The sequence below is a fragment of the Populus alba genome, chromosome 19 (assembly GCF_005239225.2).
Source record: "Populus alba chromosome 19, ASM523922v2, whole genome shotgun sequence".
NCBI lineage: Eukaryota > Viridiplantae > Streptophyta > Magnoliopsida > Malpighiales > Salicaceae > Populus > Populus alba.
This window is the reverse complement of record NC_133302.1, coordinates 6,944,240-6,962,847: the sequence shown is the minus strand read 5'-3', so window position 1 is coordinate 6,962,847 and position 18,608 is coordinate 6,944,240. Positions and strand designations below refer to the sequence as shown.

The 18,608-nt window shown below is 35.1% G+C and overlaps 3 protein-coding genes across 3 annotated transcripts; 1 reads left to right on the top strand and 2 right to left on the bottom strand.

Annotated features, from left to right (window-relative positions):
- Window positions 1–892: 892 nt before the first annotated feature.
- On the bottom strand, window positions 893–3,202 carry LOC118040985 (patatin-like protein 2). Its single transcript, XM_035048077.2, has 8 exons — window positions 3,077–3,202; window positions 2,857–2,984; window positions 2,461–2,750; window positions 2,077–2,317; window positions 1,809–1,949; window positions 1,384–1,659; window positions 1,074–1,186; window positions 893–953 (listed from the first exon to the last, which is right to left on the bottom strand). Exons 1-8 carry the CDS (start codon window positions 3,078–3,080, stop codon window positions 893–895), a joined length of 1,254 nt encoding a protein of 417 aa, XP_034903968.1. The 5' UTR covers window positions 3,081–3,202.
- Window positions 3,203–10,239: 7,037 nt separating this feature from the next.
- On the top strand, window positions 10,240–14,810 carry LOC118040981 (disease resistance protein RFL1-like). The gene is made up of 3 exons (XM_073406991.1): window positions 10,240–10,645; window positions 10,985–13,296; window positions 13,468–14,810. The coding sequence occupies exons 2-3, from the start codon at window positions 10,991–10,993 to the stop codon at window positions 14,078–14,080; spliced, it is 2,919 nt and encodes a 972-aa protein (XP_073263092.1). The 5' UTR covers window positions 10,240–10,645; window positions 10,985–10,990; the 3' UTR covers window positions 14,081–14,810.
- An 11-nt stretch (window positions 14,811–14,821) lies between these two features.
- Window positions 14,822–18,336, bottom strand: LOC118040992 (squalene monooxygenase SE1). Its single transcript, XM_035048085.2, has 8 exons — window positions 17,609–18,336; window positions 17,352–17,463; window positions 17,090–17,252; window positions 16,771–16,939; window positions 16,219–16,434; window positions 15,724–15,999; window positions 15,277–15,558; window positions 14,822–15,156 (listed from the first exon to the last, which is right to left on the bottom strand). Exons 1-8 carry the CDS (start codon window positions 17,840–17,842, stop codon window positions 15,025–15,027), a joined length of 1,584 nt encoding a protein of 527 aa, XP_034903976.1. The 5' UTR covers window positions 17,843–18,336; the 3' UTR covers window positions 14,822–15,024.
- Window positions 18,337–18,608: the final 272 nt, after the last annotated feature.

Here is an 18,608-nt window from a genome sequence, read left to right as displayed (position 1 = left end):
CACATTAATAATGTTTAGATTTCAAATTCCTTTTTCTCATATAATCAAGAAAGTCTTCATAACAATCTTGAGGGGTGTAGCTTAATTGATCAGACTTCAAGTTTATTCTCTAGGGGTTACCAGTTCAAGTCCCACAAACCTTAGAGCCACTATAGACTTATATGGTCATTAACTTCAGGCCCGTGGAATTAATTGCAGTGCGTACAAGCTAATTACCCAAACACTCACATTAATTAAAAAAAAAAAGAAAAAAAAAAAGTCTTGATAACAAAAGCTTTTGTATGGTTATTGATGATCTACTTGCCCAATTATGGAGATCCGCATCATCTTTTGTCATGAAGAAAAACAAAATTTCCTTTTTGAAACATAGATAAAAATAGGTCTCTAGCCAAAACTTCTTGGAGGGGAGGATATACAATGTTTTGGAGAAGATCTTTCTTTTTTAAAGAAAGGTAAGATAATATATGCAAAGGGATTAGAGTTAGAGTTTACAGATGCATGTGTTCTAATTGCCTGTACGGGTGCTTTTGAACGCTATTATTTTGTTTCTATCTACCTAGTAGCTAACAGACATCAGAATTTAAAATCTCAAGGGCTTATCAAGATTAATTTTAAAATCTCAAAGATTTAATTAAAAGAATCATGAAACTCGAACTTTGACACAACTGGAACACGAAACTCATCGCTCCACACAAACTCACAAAAGAAGAAACACACAATATATGTCTTATGTCTTGCAACGATGCCCTCGACGTCATCATGTTGACCCCAGCACTAACGTTATTGCAGGCCTCCAATTATTTTACAAATCATCAAAACATATGCTATAAAAATGAGTAGATATATATCATAGTTTCTTCAAAGGAGAAACATTTGTGTACTTGACAAATCATCAAACAGCCATGCTTGCCATATTGCGAGCTTTCCGGTTCTCAATCAATTTTTGCGCAAGGCTGCACAAAATCAATGCAAAGATTGCAAAATTAGACCCACATAATGATCAATCCTATTGATTTGGGTGTCCGAAGAAAAAATAAATATTATAAAAAATTATCATTTAATCAAGTTCTTACGCTTCAAGTTCGGCATCGTGCTTCGCTGCAAGATCTTCACCGATCTTCACGAGATTGTTCAGATTTTCTATGCTTGCATCGTCCATCTTGGCCTCAGAGAGTTTCATCTCAGCCTGAAAATAGTGTTAATTATCAAATTGCAGCACATCATTTGAGCATGAAATACAAGTGCATGATAAAGACTGTGACTGAAACTCTCCATTTTAAATAAGTACTGAGGTAAGTCTTTGGAAATGTTTTCCTTAATTTCTACACAGCTATATATATATATATATAGTTGGAAAATATTTAAAATGTGAGTCACTAATACCTGAAGCCGATAATAGTTATCTTCCCAACCACAATATTGAAAGATTGTGGATATATACGTCGAAATCATCTCATCTGGTGCAGTTGTCAAGATATCAATCAATGGGCTGCCGTTGTTCTCCCTATACCAAAGCCATCTTAAGAGGCCCCATTTGCTGGGATCTCCAACCACATACCTGTCACTCTGGTCAGCTGCTCCAGTTCCAAGTGAAAGAATAAGAAGCTTACGACCATCCATCTTTTGTTCTTTCATCACCTCACACACGGCTAGCAATGACTGATAAAATTTATAACATTAATTGAAAGAAAGCATTCTGACAGTTAAGCAAGTACACAAAACTCAACCCAAGTGTTCCAGAGAGTTTTAGATCCACTTAGCAACGTTAACAACACCTGTATAGCGACATATAGCAACCCTTAACTTACAGGATTGTTGGCTGCAAGACCGCCATCAGCTAAGTTGAAATCAACATTTGTTTTAAAATAATATGGAGGGAAGTAATATGGCGCTGCAGACGTGCCAATACAAACGTCTGCTATTCCATCCGTTGATTTCTCACGTTTTGCCTGCAATTTTATTCACAATATATAGAAGATGCATGAGATCACTATATGTGTGTGTGTGTGTGTGTGTGTGTAGCACCTTCCGGAATATTGGTATGTGTTTATTAGATAATTAAGAAGAATCAATGACCTTTAAGCTGGAGAATATGACTGGCTTAAAATGCTTGATGTCGAAAGTGGGGATTATCACGTTAGTCAGAGCATCACTGAGAAGTTTCTGTCCCACTTCCTCCTTAATTATCTCATGTAGTTTGACGCCATCATACCTTGGAGAAAGTAGACCCCGAAGTTTCTTACGGATAAAGCTAGGAAGCAATCCCCACTTTAAAAGAAACTCTAATGCAGAAATGATAGGATCTACAAATATATTCCTGTTTAAGAGAATCACATCGATTTAATTATGCAGAATTCAAACTTTTTTCTCTGAAAAAAAAATTATGTTGGTATTTTGTCACGATATATATTGTTTAAATAAAAATTAAGTGCACAATCCCGACCCTTTGATTTAATTCACCTCATTTCATTATTATATTGCTGGATCTGGTTTCTTGCTTCATCCAGGACAGATTTGATCGCAGCTTCATCATCGAAAAGTTCATCGTCTTCGTATTGTTCGGTGGTTTGAGGAAATATGAGTTGACTCTTGTCCAGATAAAACTGGACAATGTCTTTTGCTGCAAAAGCTGGTCGTTCTTCAGCATTCGGAGTAGTGAGCATGGCAGTCATAAGACCTCCTGTGCTTGTCCCAGCAACAAAGTCAAAATAATCTGCAATCCTCGCATCCTTGTTATCCACATCCAACTTCTATACATACATACAACAAAAATAGCAATTAGTATAAGGCTTCTCTGATCGATGTTATTAAAAGTAGCAAGAGGGTAACACTAAAGTTTTTGATGGATTCAAGAACCTGAAGCTTGGCTTCTAGAGCAGTAAGGACTACGCTAGGAACGATTCCTCGCACTCCTCCCCCGTCAATGCTGAGGATTGTTTCAAAGCCTTGATCATCAGGACCTGATCCACTCGAACTTCCATTCCCTAAGAACAACAAGAAAAAAATTAGCTTTGATTATTACAGAGTCTAATCTCTATGATTACAACTCTAGTTATAGGGTTAATGAAGTGCTCACCCATCTTGTGAAAACTGAAATAAAACTATTTAGTCTGTGACTATTTCTGCTTCACTACAACTTGAGCATCTGCTTCTCTCCCCTTTTATAGCACTACTGTGGCTTCGTACTGTAGCTTAGCAACAAAAGTATTGTCTTTTTTTTTCTTCTTAATGTTTTTCTTGAATATGCTTAGAACATGATTGAAACTTAGGTTGCCATTGTCAAACGTCATCAGATTAAATTGAGCTGCTTTCACACCGACATCAAAGAAAAATAATTAATACATTAATTGTTTAATTAATACCTAAATAACATATTAATTACTGTACGGTCATCCAATGTACACGTCAGCTCAATGAGCTAAGCGGATTGACATCACCAATAATTAATTATTGTATTGCTGGCCGCAAGGGCAACGACTTGCTGAGCAGTGAGATAAGCTGAACAACAATGGTCTCCATAGTTGGTGCTTTTGTATTAGGTGCTTTTGTTATCAACAGGGTTGCCACGTTAGAGGGATACAGCTATGCAGGTGAAGCTAGAATAGAGTCAGCCGCAATTTCAGGGTTTAAATCTTGATTTCTTCCATCTAATTGATTTCGTCTCACCAAAACTTTTTTTTTTTTTTCATTTTAAAATATTTAAAAAAAATTAATTAATGTTTTTTTATTTTTAAATTATTTTATGTGTTGATATTAAAAATTATTTTTAAAAAATAAAAAAAAAATATTATTTTAACATATCAAAATAAAAATTACTTTAAAAAATAATTATTACATAACTCAAATAAATGCTAAAAAAAAATGACAAGATTGCTTTGGCTGCCCGCTGAACATAATCCTCTCTTTTCCACCAGCACATCAATTATCTCTGGAGGTGCCTCCCTGAATGAACTCGCTGTTATCATAGAACTATGTATGAAACTTATGTCAAAAGAGATTGGCACCGTTTTTTTTTTTTCCTAAAAATATTTTAAAAAAATATTAAATTTTTATTTTTTAAAAAATTATTTTTTTATGTTTTAAAAAATTATTTTAACGTGTTAATGCAAAAATAATTTTTTTAAAATAAAAAAATTATTTTAATATTTATTCCCCTCAACTGCCACGTCGTCTCCAGCCATTCAACAACTACTCCTACTTAGACCTTGTTTATTTTTGTGTTTCAAAAATATTTTTTAAAAAAATTAAATTTTAGATTAATATTAATTTTTTCATTGTCTTAAATTAATATTTTTTTAGTGATTTTAGATCATGATGTGCTGATATCAAAAATAACTTTAAAAAAATAAAAAAAAAATTATTTTGATATAATTCTATATAAAAATCACTTTAAAATACAATCACAACCACGTTCTCAAACAAACATTTGTGATATTGTTTGGAAGTGTGGTTGCAGTTGCTTTTTCAAAGTACTTTTTATTCGAAAATGTATTAAAATAATATTTTTTAAAAAATAATTTTTGACATTAACATATCAAAATAATTTAAAAATATTAAAAAAATATTATCTTAAAAAAAATTAAAAAATTTAAAAAATATTTTTAAAATACAAAAACTTATTATCCTGAGTCACTTTTGTCCATTCAAGCAGGGTTGCTCTTAATAAATGTGAATCTGGACTCACCGATACAAGCCCAACGTTCGACATCTCCCCCGTTTGGAAAAGGTGGGCTGGACCTTGTACATTTGGGCAACTCAACTCTGATGGGCTTCCTTCCAAATATTCCAACTAAGCTACTCAGCCCAAGCCTTTCTATTAGGTCAGCAGCGGTAATGTTGGTGTTATAAGGGAAACAGAGCAGGCCCCCAATCACAAGACACAGCCAAACCGCTGTTAGCCATGGAAGGAGAAAAATGAAAAGATTTGTTAATGGTGGAAGCCTTCATGGGTCAGTTGGCGTTGCTTCAGAAGACTCAATGACCTCAGCTATTGAAAGATTTAACCACAGACTCCTTGCCAAGTGAGACTGGATCATAAATATCAAATTCATTAAAAAATCGTGATTAATACATTGTTGAATTAAAGGTAAAGCTTCATTAGCGCCTAAAGAACATATTAATTATTGTACGGTCTCCCAATGTGCATGTCAGCTCAATGAGCTAAGCGGATTGACATCACTAATAATTAATTATTGTATATTTTCACATTGTCAATGTCTGCTCAAGGAGATAATCATTAAAGGGCAACGACTTGGTGAACAAGGAGATAGCTGAACGACAGAGGCGTACGTGTTAGGACCTGAGATTTTTGCTCTTACTATAATATTTCTTCTCTTCTTTTCAGCTTAATTCACTGTTATCTCCACACTCAATTGGACAATATTGCATTGAGAATCCATCGGTCTCGAAGTTCTTTAGACGAGCACTCATAAAACGTCCGATCACCTCCAAAAACCAGCCAGGCACTTTCCTAGAAAACCATTTAACTCATAAAGGATTGGGTTTCCTGCGATGATTTTAAATGGTTGAAATTAAGAATTTATGAAGGTTTAGGAGAAACCTGGTGTTGCACCCAGCAGGGCTATTCTAAAAAAGAAAATGCCTCTTTCGTACAAGAATAATTTTGCATTTAATATGCTTTTCTTGTAAGATACAATAATTTATTAGAGTTTTTGAACGTAGAGAAAACTCTCCAAACTTTTAAATCATCTTTTTACTCATTTAAGTTAATAAAATATGAGAAAGGAAGTATAGTAAATTTGAGAGGAAATTTTAAAAAAAAAAAAAAAAATTATGTGTAGAGATTTGTAAGAGACTAAATTAAAACAGAAAAGTGATTTTAAGAGATTTGATGGTGAAAATATTATAAGACAGCTATGCAAGGGGTTAGCCGAAACAAATCCACAGAAAAAACAACATGAACCATATCAATCTTGTGCTAGAACTAGTCAAAAAACTTTCAGGACGTGGCACATGGCCTCCATAGTTGTGCTAATCAGCATATATAAATTAAAAACTGATGGTTTTATAGATGAAAAATGCACTTAATTTTTTTTTTTTTCTCATTGGAAATATGTTGATGGAATTATTCCCAATGGTTGAGACATTATGGGACATCCTCAAGTTCTCAAACATAGAGTTAGAAAGTCTATATACCCGATTTATATCGAGTCCACCAGAGGATCCTGCTTCCATCCATAAATCCAAATCGAAATCTAGGGGGTTCCAATAATCGTCCCCATATCTCTTCTTCAACTGGCTATTATATGTCTCTTGAAAATTAAAAAAATAAATCATTAAATTCAATTCAAGAAAATAATAACTTACGAAAGAAAATGGTTAAACGAACATACAACGAAGTGTTAAGTGTGGTTTTTTATGAAATGTTGCACCCTTTTTTGACAGTCTTCACTCTACACACGTATCTCTACAAAAAGCTCAATTGGGTTCGACTCACGTCCAAGAGAAGTAGCATGTAAGAAAAAAAAATATTGCAAGTTAAATACATTTATAAATAACAAATTAATTAATCCTAAATGACATTAAAATTAATCTTACCATCCGCTTCGTATGTGCAACGAATGAAAATGAGCTGCTGATGTGCGTGATAACCGAACCATGAATTTGAAGTTTCCAATTCTCGGCACCAAACTGTTGTGTGAACGTTCAGATGTCACGTGTTGAATATATTGCGCCTATATAGCCTTTGGGATGTATGGTAGCCTGAAATCCCTTCAAACCAACACGTCATTCCCACCTGGTAAAGCATTATCCCTATAGTATATTTTTGCTTTTTTTTGCGCTTCACACCAAAAGTTACGAAAACCTACATGATACAAAAGTATTTTATATGAGTTAATAACAAATTAGATTTTAATATATAATTTGTTTTTTAAAAAATATCGTATTGTTTTTTTATGTTACCTGGTTGCAGTGTAATTCTCCCACACACTCCTCTCAACATTATTATCTATGTTATCCTACTTGAATTTGTTCTATGTATAAATATTTTATTAAAATAAATCAATAATTTCAATATAACATTAAAAATAGTTAAAATTTGAAGTTAACACTAACCTCAAATCTTTTAAACCATGTATTGATGTAAGGTTTGCAATTAGGATGTCTGAAACCTCATTCCATTGAAACAATGAAATCTCTATCAATGATTTAAACATCAATGTTATTATTCGAGTGGCTTTAATATTTGTGAACCTAAAAATCAATAAAATTAATGAAATGTTAACTAGTTGTTCACAAATTACATTATAAGTAAAAAAAAAATCAAATCAAAACACACTTGCATTAAAAGGTTATCCTTTCAATGTGTCTTGTACTTGTAGGAGCATTGACCCAACTATGAAGGGACATTGCTTCTACGTTGTGGAACTGCACTGGAAAAGACAATGTTATGAGTTGCCGCAAGTGCTTCTTCTTAGTCGGCACCTAATGACATGTCATCATTGCTGTTAGAAGAATTAGCCGTGACCATGTGCTCAGGACGTGCAGTTGATTTTGTTCAAAGCATCTACACAAATTTAAAAATAAAATATAGAAAAAAATTATTTCTATATATTCAACTAACATCTATATAAATTTCACAATAACAATTATAATTCAACAAAATAATCAAACACTCTATTATGCAATATATACAATAAAATCGAGATAAAACAATTAAATTTAATCCTATATATCCAATCAACATTTAAATGCAAGTTCAACAATAAAAATTAAAATTCAACAAAACAATCAATTATTATTGCAATAAAAACAATAAAAAAGACAACAAATTAATAAAAAAAACTATAGACTATAGGAATGAAAAAAGCTTACCTTAATAGTGTGTCTACTTTTAAACTTTATCTACATACAAACAAAAAAACAAAAAAAAACGAAAATACATGGTTAATAAATCAAAGAAAAAATGAAAAATAGAAAATCATTAAGTTGATTCATAATATATACCTTTTAAACTTTGAAGATGAAAATAGAACTAGAAATTGAAGCAAAATCGCTTGAATAGAGAGGAAAAAAAAAACCGAGAGAGATTTAAGTTTTTGAACAAGAGGAAAAAATGAATTGAAGGAAACAGAGCAAGCCCCCAGTCACAAGACACAGCCAAACCATGACTCTTTTCAGCTTAATTCACTGTTATCTCCAGACTCAATTGGGCATTGCATTGAGAATCCATCGGTCTAAAAGTTCTTTATATAAGCACTCATAAAACGTCCAATTACCTCCAAAGACCAGCCAGACACTTTCCTAGAAAACCATTTAACTCATAAATGATTGGATCACCTACGATAATTTTAAATGGTTTAGGAGAACTCTGATGATGTGTGGCATGCAGCAGTGCTATTCTAAGAAAGAAAAAAAAACGACCCCTTTATACAAGAATAATTTTATATCTAATACGCGCTTTTCTTATAAGATAAAACAATTCATTAAAATTTTTGGATGCAGAAAAAATTCTCCAAATCTTTAAATCATTCTTTTGCTCACTTAAGTTAATAAAATATGAGAAAGGAAGTACAGAAAAATTTGAGAGGAAATAAAAAAAAATCTGGAATTATGTGTAAAGATTCAATTAGATGGAAGAAATCAAGATTTCAACCCTGAAATTGCGGCTGACTCTATTGTAGCTTCAGCTGCCTACGTCCCCAAAGACGTTATTGTCCCTGAATCACTTCTGTCCATTCAAGCAGGGCTGTTCTTAATAAATGTGAATCTGGACTCACCGTTACAAGCCCAACGTTCAACATCTCCCCCGTTTGTATAGGGTGGAACGGACCTTGTACATTTGGGCCACTAACTCCGATGGGCTTCCTTCCAAATATTCCAACTAAGCAATTCAGCCCAGGCCTTTCTATTAGTTCAGCAGCAGTAATGTTGGTGTTACAAGGGAAACAGAGCCGAACCATGACTGTTCGCCGTGGAAGGAGAAAAATGAAAAGATTTGTTAATGGTGGAAGCCTTCACGGGTCAATTGATGTTGCTTCAGAAGACTCAATGACCTCAGCTATTGAAAGATTTAACCACAGACTCCTTGCCAATTATGATCACGCAGCACAAGAGAGACTGGCTGATTCTGAGGAAATCAGTAATATGATTCTAGTGGGGAATTAAGTTAAGTCTTGGGAACAAACATGAACTTGGGACATACACAAATGATCTGCAAGAACAGATTGATAGGGAAAGAGAGGAATGGAGGGCCTCTCAGTAACTTGACGTGCTCTGATGTTTTTCAAGCTTTTGTATTTCTTTCTATGAAGATTACAGCCTGGAATATTCCATTTATTTCTATGAATATTTGAGGTCACTCATCAACTTATTCCATTTCACAGCGTCAGTTGTTGTCTTCAACCCTTTTGAAAAATGATGTTGAGTGTTGCTTTTTGCTGGAAACAAAATTACATCACTGTAATGATGGTTTCGTTTCAAGGTTGTGGAACTCCACTGCTGTGAAATGGTGTTGTATTTCCCAAGCAGCGTGCAATAAACAGCATTTAACTTTATCACTAATGAGAGGCACACCAAGTTATATACCCAACCGGAACTCACAGATTCTCTATAATTTCTACGCCATATCCATGTCACAGAGGCAAAAAAGCACTCACACTTTGCAAGATTATGCTTTATAATAACCATATACGCCTTCTGTTTTTTTTTTTTTTTATTATATATATATATATATATATATATATATATATATATATATATATATATATAAATTATGCTCATAAGAACGTTGCTGACACCTCAAATCCGAACCCATAACAAAGCTTGGACGACGAAACTAGTTGTAAAACTAAAAGGAATAGGATGCTTACTGCTCAGGAATCATTATGGAAATGCTAACTAGGAAAGGCAGTTTTTGAACCTAGCTAGGAGCGATTAAACTTGTGTTGCTGCCTGATATCTCAAGGTCAGGGTGTGAACTAAGCAGGTATTCATAACTAGAATTTCTTTAAGTTATATATAAAACTCTTTTTATTGCTAATGCTGTTCTTCGTTAAATTTTTAGGGAATGGAAGTTGGAGTGGATCAGATAATGACTGTCAATACTTTGCTACAATCCTTAACATTTATGAAAGAAAAAAAACATTTTAATATTTTATTTAACTTTTTCCTTAAAATAGAAAAAATAAAATAAAAAATTAAAATATTAATTTTTTATTTTTAACTTTTCATTTAGCTTCTCGGAGATGCTCTTTCAGCTCTTCAAGCTAAGCTCCAGGCTCTTACATTTTCAGGTCAGCTTTTTCAAAGTTTCAACAATGGGGTGGGTCCACACGTTAACTTAGTCAGCAATTAGCTTTGATTCTTTCGGTGTATCTTGTCATATAACTTTGCTAGGTAAAGTTACGGCTTCCTTCCTAGCAACTTCCTTGTCAAACTATACAATAATCTTTGCTACTGTAACATTCATCTCATTATACCATTGATTTCCCAATTTCCCTCATCAAATTTCTTAAACCTTTGTGATGATCAGTGCTTCCTTTTCTGATTGAATCGAATCATCTGGAGCTAAACATCTTGCAAATTCCTTGTTATTTTTAAACCATATATTCTTCTCTGTTCTTGTTTTTCTTCCTGAATACTACTTAAGCAAACAAGCACTTGAAGAACAATTTGAATCCAGGTAGATTATTTATAATACATCTTCTTCATTTTGCTTTTCACATGTAACTATGGTTTGAATCTTTCAAGTAAAACACAAGTTGTAGAAATTCTAATGAGAAACTTTGAAGAAAGGATCATCAACAGTTTCCAGAAATGATAATTTGATCTTTCTCAGTTGTAACACTCCATGCCTTCTGGAGTTCATAATAAATTGACCCCAAGTTAACCTTGAATTCATTGTCTTTTCTTCATAGTTTCTTTGCTGTTTGTAACTTATTATTTTAGTTTCAACCTTCCTTTTCCAATTAATGTACTTCCGTTAATTTTTATTCAATATTTTGACCCTTTTTATCTATAGGACAAAATGGTTAGACCAAATGATCCGTTTTGGAATCATGTTGAAGATATGAATGATGGAAGCATGAAGTGTAAGTTTTGTGGGCATTTATTTGCCAATGGTACTTCCATTTCGAGGATCAAATGGCATTTATCAGGAGATAGAGGGCGTGGTGTTGGCATTTGTGGTCAGGTGCCTCAAGAAGTTCAAGAAGCAGCCTTTCTAGCTATGCATGGTGGCAACAAAAGGCATAAAGGCATAGCAAATTTAAGCAATGTTAATGATGCTGGAAGGATGCAAGCGGGAGTTCAAGGCATGGAACAAGGTGTTGGGCCTGAGAGAATTCATTCGCGTTTAGAAGCGGAAAATGACATGGAATACACTGGTGAAGGATCTTTTCAGCATGTTGACAGAAGTGTCTCTCCTTGGAGACTCAGAGTTGATGCTCATGAGAACAGAGGAGAAGCAACACAAGGAACAGATTTAGCGGATCAATTTGCTGATGGTACTTGGGTTCAGATACACTCTGCCCTTTCAAAGGCGAAGCTGAATGAAATCTCTACGTATTTAATGCAGGAAGATGAGGATGTGGAGCGTCTGCATGATGCATTTGAAACTGTAGCGAGAACAGAACAAGTGCAGCATCTGGAGAGAGGTAGCTCTTGTGAGAGGCCATCAATTAATCAAGCTGATGAGCCTCGAGGAGATTCATCCCAACCAACAGATCCTTTGTGTCTTGATCATGGAAGATATTATGACCACCTATTTGCTCCATCAGTGAACAATGATGTCGTTATGTATGATGTGCAGAACATGGTTAGAGTGAGGACAGAACCAGTGGAGGAGGAGGGCGTGGAGAATAGTGGAAGATTAGTGCAGCCTGACGCTGGAGCTAGATCTTCTACAAGCCTTAAAAACAACACAAGTGAGACTAGAGGAGTTCCATTACCTACTAGCTCCACAAAGCCAGTGGGTCAAGCATTTGAAGAGAATACGAAGGAGATATGGTCTTTGTTAATGGATGATAAAGTCCCAACCATTGGCATTTATGGGATGGGGGGGATTGGTAAAACGACAATACTCAAACATATCTATAATGAGCTTCTACAAAGACCAGATATTTGTGATCATGTTTGGTGGGTGATTGTGTCTCAAGATTTTAGCATTACTAGATTGCAGAATCTCATAGCTAAATGTCTTCATCTAGACCTTGCAAACGAAGATGATGATGTGCATAGAGCTGCCAAATTGTCAGAAGAACTAATGAAGAAACAAAAATGGATTCTCATTTTAGATGATTTGTGGCACAATTTTGAGCTTGATGAAGTGGGAATTCCTGTGCTGTTGAAAGGATGCAAGCTGATTATGACAACTAGATCAGAAACGGTTTGTAATCGGATGGCTTGCCACAACAAAATCAAAGTGAAGCTACTTTCAGAGGGAGAAGCTTGGACTTTGTTCATTGAAAAACTTGGACGTGACATAGCACTCTTACCACAAGTGGAAGGAATTGCGAAAGATATTGCTGGGGAATGTGCTGGTTTGCCATTGGGAATTATTGCAGTGGCAGGAAGCTTGAGGGGAGTGGATGACCCACATGAGTGGAGAAATACATTGAACAAATTGAGAGCATCAGAATTTAGGGACATAGATGATAAAGTATTCAGGTTATTGAGGTTTAGTTATAATCGGTTAGGTGATTTAGCACTAAAGCAATGTCTCTTGTACTGTGCATTATTTCCTGAAGATGATATGATTGCAAGGGAGGAGTTGATAGATTATTTGATCGATGAGGGAATTATTAAAGGAAAGAGGAGCAGGGGAGATGCATTTGATGAGGGCAACGCGATGCTTAATAGACTTGAATATGTCTGCCTATTGGAAAGTGCTCAATTGGATCATAATGATATTAGATGTGTCAAGATGCATGACTTGATTAGGGACATGGCCATCCATATACTGCAAGACGAATATCAAGTCATGGTTAAAGCAGGTGCGCAATTAGAAGAGTTGCCAGATGCAGAGGAGTGGACAGAGAATCTTACAAGAATCTCACTAATGCGAAACAAGATCAAAAAAATTCCTTCCAGCTATTCACCAAGGTGTCCCTATCTATCAACTCTATTGCTATGTCAAAATCGTTGGTTGCAATTCATTGCAGATTCATTTTTCAAGCAATTGAATGGGCTCAAGGTTCTTGATCTGTCTTCTACAGAAATTGAGAATTTACCAAACTCTGTCTCAGATTTGGCGAGTCTCACTGCATTATTGCTGAATAATTGTGAGAACTTAAGGCATGTACCATCATTAAAGAAGCTCAGGGAACTAAAAAGGTTAGATCTCTATCATACTTCACTTAAAAAGATGCCTCAAGGCATGGAATGTTTATCTAAACTTAGGTATCTTAGAATGAATGGATGTGGTGAAAAGGAGTTTCCTAGTGGGATATTACCTAAACTATTTCACCTGCAAGTTTTTATACTAGAGGACTTTATGTCTTTCAGGGATTTAAGAATGTATGCTCTAGTAACAGCTAAAGGAAAGGAAGTAGGATGCTTGAGGAAGTTGGAGATTTTGGAATGTCATTTTGAAGAACACTCTGACTTGGTGGAGTATATGAACTCTCGGGATAAGAACCTTTCATTATCCACGTACAAGATTTTTGTGGGACTACTGGGCGATGATTTTTATTCCGAAATAAATAATTATTGTTATCCATGTAGAATAGTTGGGTTGGGTAATTTGAATATCAGTAGAGATAGAGATTTTCAGGTCATGTTCTTAAATAACATTCAAATACTGTATTGTAAATGTATCGATGCAAGAGGTTTAGGCGATGTTTTGTCATTAGAGAATGCAACTGATCTGCAGCGCATCGACATTAAGGGTTGCAACAGCATGAAGAGCTTGGTTTCATCTTCTTGGTTCAGCTCTGCTCCACTACCGTTGCCATCTTATAATGGTATATTTTCTGGTCTTAAAGAACTTTATTGCTATAAATGTAAGAGTATGAAGAAGTTGTTCCCTCTTGTGTTGCTGTCAAACCTTGTAAACCTAGAAAGGATTCAAGTTCTACACTGTGAGAAAAATGGAGGAGATAATAGGAACAACAGATGAAGAAAGCAGCAGCTCCAATTCCATCGTGGAATTCATACTCCCAAAGTTAAGAATTCTGAGATTGAAAAATCTACCAGAACTGAAAAGCATTTGCAGTGCAAAACTGATTTGCGATTCCCTCGAAGAAATTATAGTAGACAATTGTCAAAAGTTGAGAAGGTTGCCAATTCATCTTCTTCCGTCTTCTCTTCAAAAAATTGAAGTATATCCAAAAGAATGGTGGGAGTCAGTGGTAGAGTGGGAGCATCCTAACGCTAAGGACGTCCTTAGTCCCTTTGTTCAATGACGATATATTATTGAATTACGGGTAGGCATCTTGTTTTAATTCATGGTGCTATTGAATGTGGTGATAGAATTATGTGTGTAAAGTGGCACAAGTCTTCATTTCTATAGATTCTTCTCATGTCTTTACGCTAACTAACATGTAATTAACATCTGATTGACGTCGATTAATATGAAATAAATATATTATTTCTGAGTTGGTTTTAAGTTTCATTCCAGTACATGTCAAGCAGATTATGTTATGCAAGCTTTGTGTAGAAGGGTAGCTGGCTATTTCATGGTTCGGTTGTTTTGTTTTATACAGGTTAAGTTAGTCTGCTTGCATCTGGTTGGTATGTGATCGCTTTCTGCACCCTTTCCTCTTTGGAAAATGGAACAAAAAATGGTATCTGTCATGATTAGACTTATGGACCCTTTTCTTTTGAAGCAAAAAAGAAAAGAAAAGAAATAGTCAAAAGATGGTTAGCGGGAATTCAAAAGCTTATAGGGAATTCGAACAACAACGGTACTGCTATATTATAAAAAGAAGAAAAAAAAGTGAAAAACAACTAGCTATATCTTAAAATACTGCAGGTTTTATAATTTGTTTCTTGTATGATTAAACAATAACCAGGTGGAATTCTGCTGATAAGATTCGGTTCCTTTACCAATAAAATAAACAACTATTTCCCTGTTTCTCTATCATCAGTGGATTGGACAGGAGGAGTTCTGTAGTAAGCTGGCATTGTTGCCGGGAAGAATGTTGCTCTAATTCCTTCTGCCTTTAGCATAGGGAAGATGATGCCTGATCCAACCTGAAAGATGACAAAAATAAAAATAAAAATTTAATTTTGTCAAGGAAACTCATGTTGAGAATAATAGTTCAAACAAATAAGTTTCTGATAGTAAGAGTAATGAGAGCTGGAGATACAGACCAAAATTAGTTTTGCCGCAATAAACATGCGTTTTGGTGTAGGAAATGGAAGCAATAAGCGGCCAACAGCATAGGCAAGCATGGCAAAGCAGTGGAAAACCAAACTCAACGGGTCAGGGTTTAGACCAGACAGAAGAGCCATCAGTCCTTCTGAGAACACCCCTCCAAGGCTCAAATAATTGAAGAATGCTTCTTTCATTTCCTTCCTTGATGGATCCTGATCCGATGAAGAGAATACTGTGTGTAGGGTGCTTGCCAATGTGTTTATTGCAAATGCCGTTGGCTGCAACCAATAGTAATCGAGTAATTCAAGCAAGTTATTAGTATCTACAAACCGCAAAGAAATAGGTTATTTTGTGTTTCTTTAAGCAATTCCTGTTCAATAAATGTTGTGAGGAAGATTGCCAGAAGAAATATTAGATAAGCATATGCATGCAAGTGCTGATACCTTACGCAGAATGTAAAAGGATTCAAGATATTTGCAAATGGCAGCTCCATCACTAAGATCATTCAGAGGCCTAAGAAGATCTCGCAGTAGAACAACATCAGAAAGTCCCACAGTCATTCCTCCACCAGTTACAGCGTGGCGCATATTCAAGGAATCCCCTATCATAAACGCACCAGGGGTTGGAGAGGGAGACGCAGCCATGATTCTGTTTGGCATTGTTCTTATGTTGCCCTTTTCAATTGCACATATGAAAGCATTGTGTAGCTCAGGTGGCATCTGAAATGTGCAGATCTCTGGATTAGTTTAAACAACATGTATATATTGAATAAAAAGAACTAGCAAAGATGCTAAAATGTCGCCTTAGACTGGCATTTTGAGACATTTTGCATTTTGCTTTCTGATATTATTAACAGTAAATTCGCGATCAAGCATGCTCTATAAATTAATCAGAATAAGCTTCAATTCAGTAACATTATGTCAAGCAACTATACATACTTGAGGTGCCACCACTGTTTTCAAGTAGCTTGCCATTTCACCATTGGCAATAGGTGGTTGCTTCAAGCCAGGTACATCAATTAAACAACGAATTTCATTGCTGCTAATAGGATAAGCTATGACAATTGTATCCTTCAAAATAAAGTATGCACGATTTGCATATGGAAGATTATAGTTCTCCAGGACCAAACCAACAAAGTAAGATGGGACTTCAATCTACAAGAAATGTAACACCACGTGTTAGAGAGTAATATTAAACTAATTTTAGGTTAAATTAGTTTTTTTGATATAATATCAGAAAATATTCAGAGGTTTGAATCTTACAACTCATTCTAACTAATTATATTAGTAATAATTAAGCTGAAAGTAATCATGGTGTAAACAAGTTTCAAGTTTTCAAAGAAAGTATTTTAAAGAGTAATATAAAATTATTATTTCAGATTCACCTGGAAGGTATATCTACTGGTCTATATTCTTATCAACAAAATAAAAAATTATAGTGCCTTCTCTCATTAATTACATCTAAATTTACTCATAATGCAAGATTTTCACCTTTGGATTGCAGAGATTGCGTCGTAAATTTGAAAAACAACCATCACATACTATTGTGAGTGAAGCTGAAGCTGCTAACTCCTGGCCTGCCTTAGTTTTGTATAGCACACCTTTGATAGTTCCATTTTCTTCGACAAGAGATGTTACAGTTCCTTGATCGAGTTTAACACTGGACAAAGATCAAAGAAATATGAGAAAGAAAAATCTTCACATCATGAAATGATACTGACAAACGTATATTCAGTCTATGGCTGGTTATATTGAACTCAATACTCGCAGGCTACTCTGTTCATATAGGGTGCAGGGAAAGGGCGAATACTTGGGAAGAGATGCAGCTTTTTCACGCAGTTTCTGGATGAAGCGGCCATTGTAAAAACCTCTGCCACTCGTATTGGAGGGATATGAAATTGCGGTTCTTTTCCCATCTTTGTGAACAGCAGCAAAACTGAAGACTATCTGAGAATCAGTCCCATCTAGACAGTCTGCTACCACACAACATGTTGGACATAAATAAGAGTAGTTGTTGATTAATTGAACGGAAAGTATGTTCAACAAAATTTCTACAGCTAGTAATTCTTCACCTTCAAGACCTAACTCGGCCAATTTAATGCACCCCCCGGCATGCAGGAGCTCACCAACAATTCTGTCGGGCTCAGTCAAGTCTCTTTCAATAACTTGCACGCGCCATCCATCCTGCAGTTGGAGGAGAAGACAAGGTTGCTGTTGCTTAGCGCACACAAAACAACAATAGCTCTGCTTACTAGGTTTTGATCTTTGAGTTAGAAGCAAGATCAGGTACTTAGAGTTAACTATTTACCATTGTGAAAGAGGTTATTACCTTTGCGAGAGCATAAGCAAGAGCAGAACCAGCAACACCAGCACCTACGATGATCCCATCAGTATTTCCAGCAAAATTTGATCTGCACGCTCCATTTCCAGAGCTTTTCAAAGTTTTCTTGCTTCGACTTTTCTCTGAAGCTTTGGTATTCTCTCTCCCTCTTGAACTGTAGAGTATAACAAACCCGAACAAGAAAGCTGCTACAACTCCTCCAAATACATGCATGGAGTCCATTTTTCTCTTTCAGTACAAGCTCTCTTTCTCTCTGGATGTGCTGTCGAGAACCCTGCAGTTCTACCAATCGAGAACCCTGCAGTTCTACCAAGGCACATAGTATGTTATCATTTATGGGTTTTCTGAGTCACCAAAAAGACTAATATTTATACGGCTGAGGAAACAAAGAAAGCTCCGGTCAAAGGGGGAAGAGAGACGCTGACATGGATAAAATTCATATCATTTTTTTCGTCATACTGTTTATATTATAAAAGCTAGTGATAAAGTGATAGAAAACAGAAGAGGAGGCTATGATATATGGCTACACAATTTTCAAATTGAATTTTAGGATTTATGAGCTTTAGCGGTTATCATAAGCATATGCAGGGGAGCTTCCTATGGACGCAAGAGAGTGACTTTATTGGTAGAAGAGACGTGCAAATGGATAGGTTGTTGATAGGGTTGTCTTTCCTCTGCATGATGAGATTTTTGTTTTCCTTGGAAGTTTATGGTATACCCCATATTCCATAATAATTTAGTTTAGCTGTTCTTTGGGGAAATGATGGTCATTTAAATGGTTAGGCCAATTATTGAAGGAGTGGAAAAAAGAAAAATTGGAAATCAAATAAGAAAAATACTGAATTGTCGTTTTCAAGCTTCTTTTTTTGTTTCATTATCGTTTAAGACGACTGAATCGTCGTACTTTTTTCCTGTAAGAAAAACAATCGATAGATAAACAATTGTAATTCGAAGTTTAATATTATATTTTCATCCAATTTTAATTTGT

What these genes read in the sequence shown, in the direction of transcription:
- LOC118040985 (XM_035048077.2), bottom strand. An exon ending in CTCTAGAAGCCAAGCTTCAG is followed by an intron (nt 2,751 to 2,856) that starts GTTCTTGAATCC and finishes ATGTATGTATAG; the next exon opens with AAGTTGGATGTGGATAACAA. An exon ending in TCATATTCTCCAGCTTAAAG is followed by an intron (nt 1,950 to 2,076) that starts GTCATTGATTCT and finishes ATAAAATTGCAG; the next exon opens with GCAAAACGTGAGAAATCAAC.
- LOC118040981 (XM_073406991.1), top strand. Translation starts at nt 10,991, where the DNA reads ATGGTTAGACCAAATGATCCGTTTTGGAATCATGTTGAAGATATGAAT. An exon ending in AAGCTCAGGGAACTAAAAAG is followed by an intron (nt 13,297 to 13,467) that starts GTTAGATCTCTA and finishes TATGTCTTTCAG; the next exon opens with GGATTTAAGAATGTATGCTC.
- LOC118040992 (XM_035048085.2), bottom strand. Translation starts at nt 17,842, where the DNA reads ATGGACTCCATGCATGTATTTGGAGGAGTTGTAGCAGCTTTCTTGTTC. An exon ending in AAACAGTGGTGGCACCTCAA is followed by an intron (nt 16,000 to 16,218) that starts GTATGTATAGTT and finishes TGCACATTTCAG; the next exon opens with ATGCCACCTGAGCTACACAA. An exon ending in CCTTTTACATTCTGCGTAAG is followed by an intron (nt 15,559 to 15,723) that starts GTATCAGCACTT and finishes TATTGGTTGCAG; the next exon opens with CCAACGGCATTTGCAATAAA.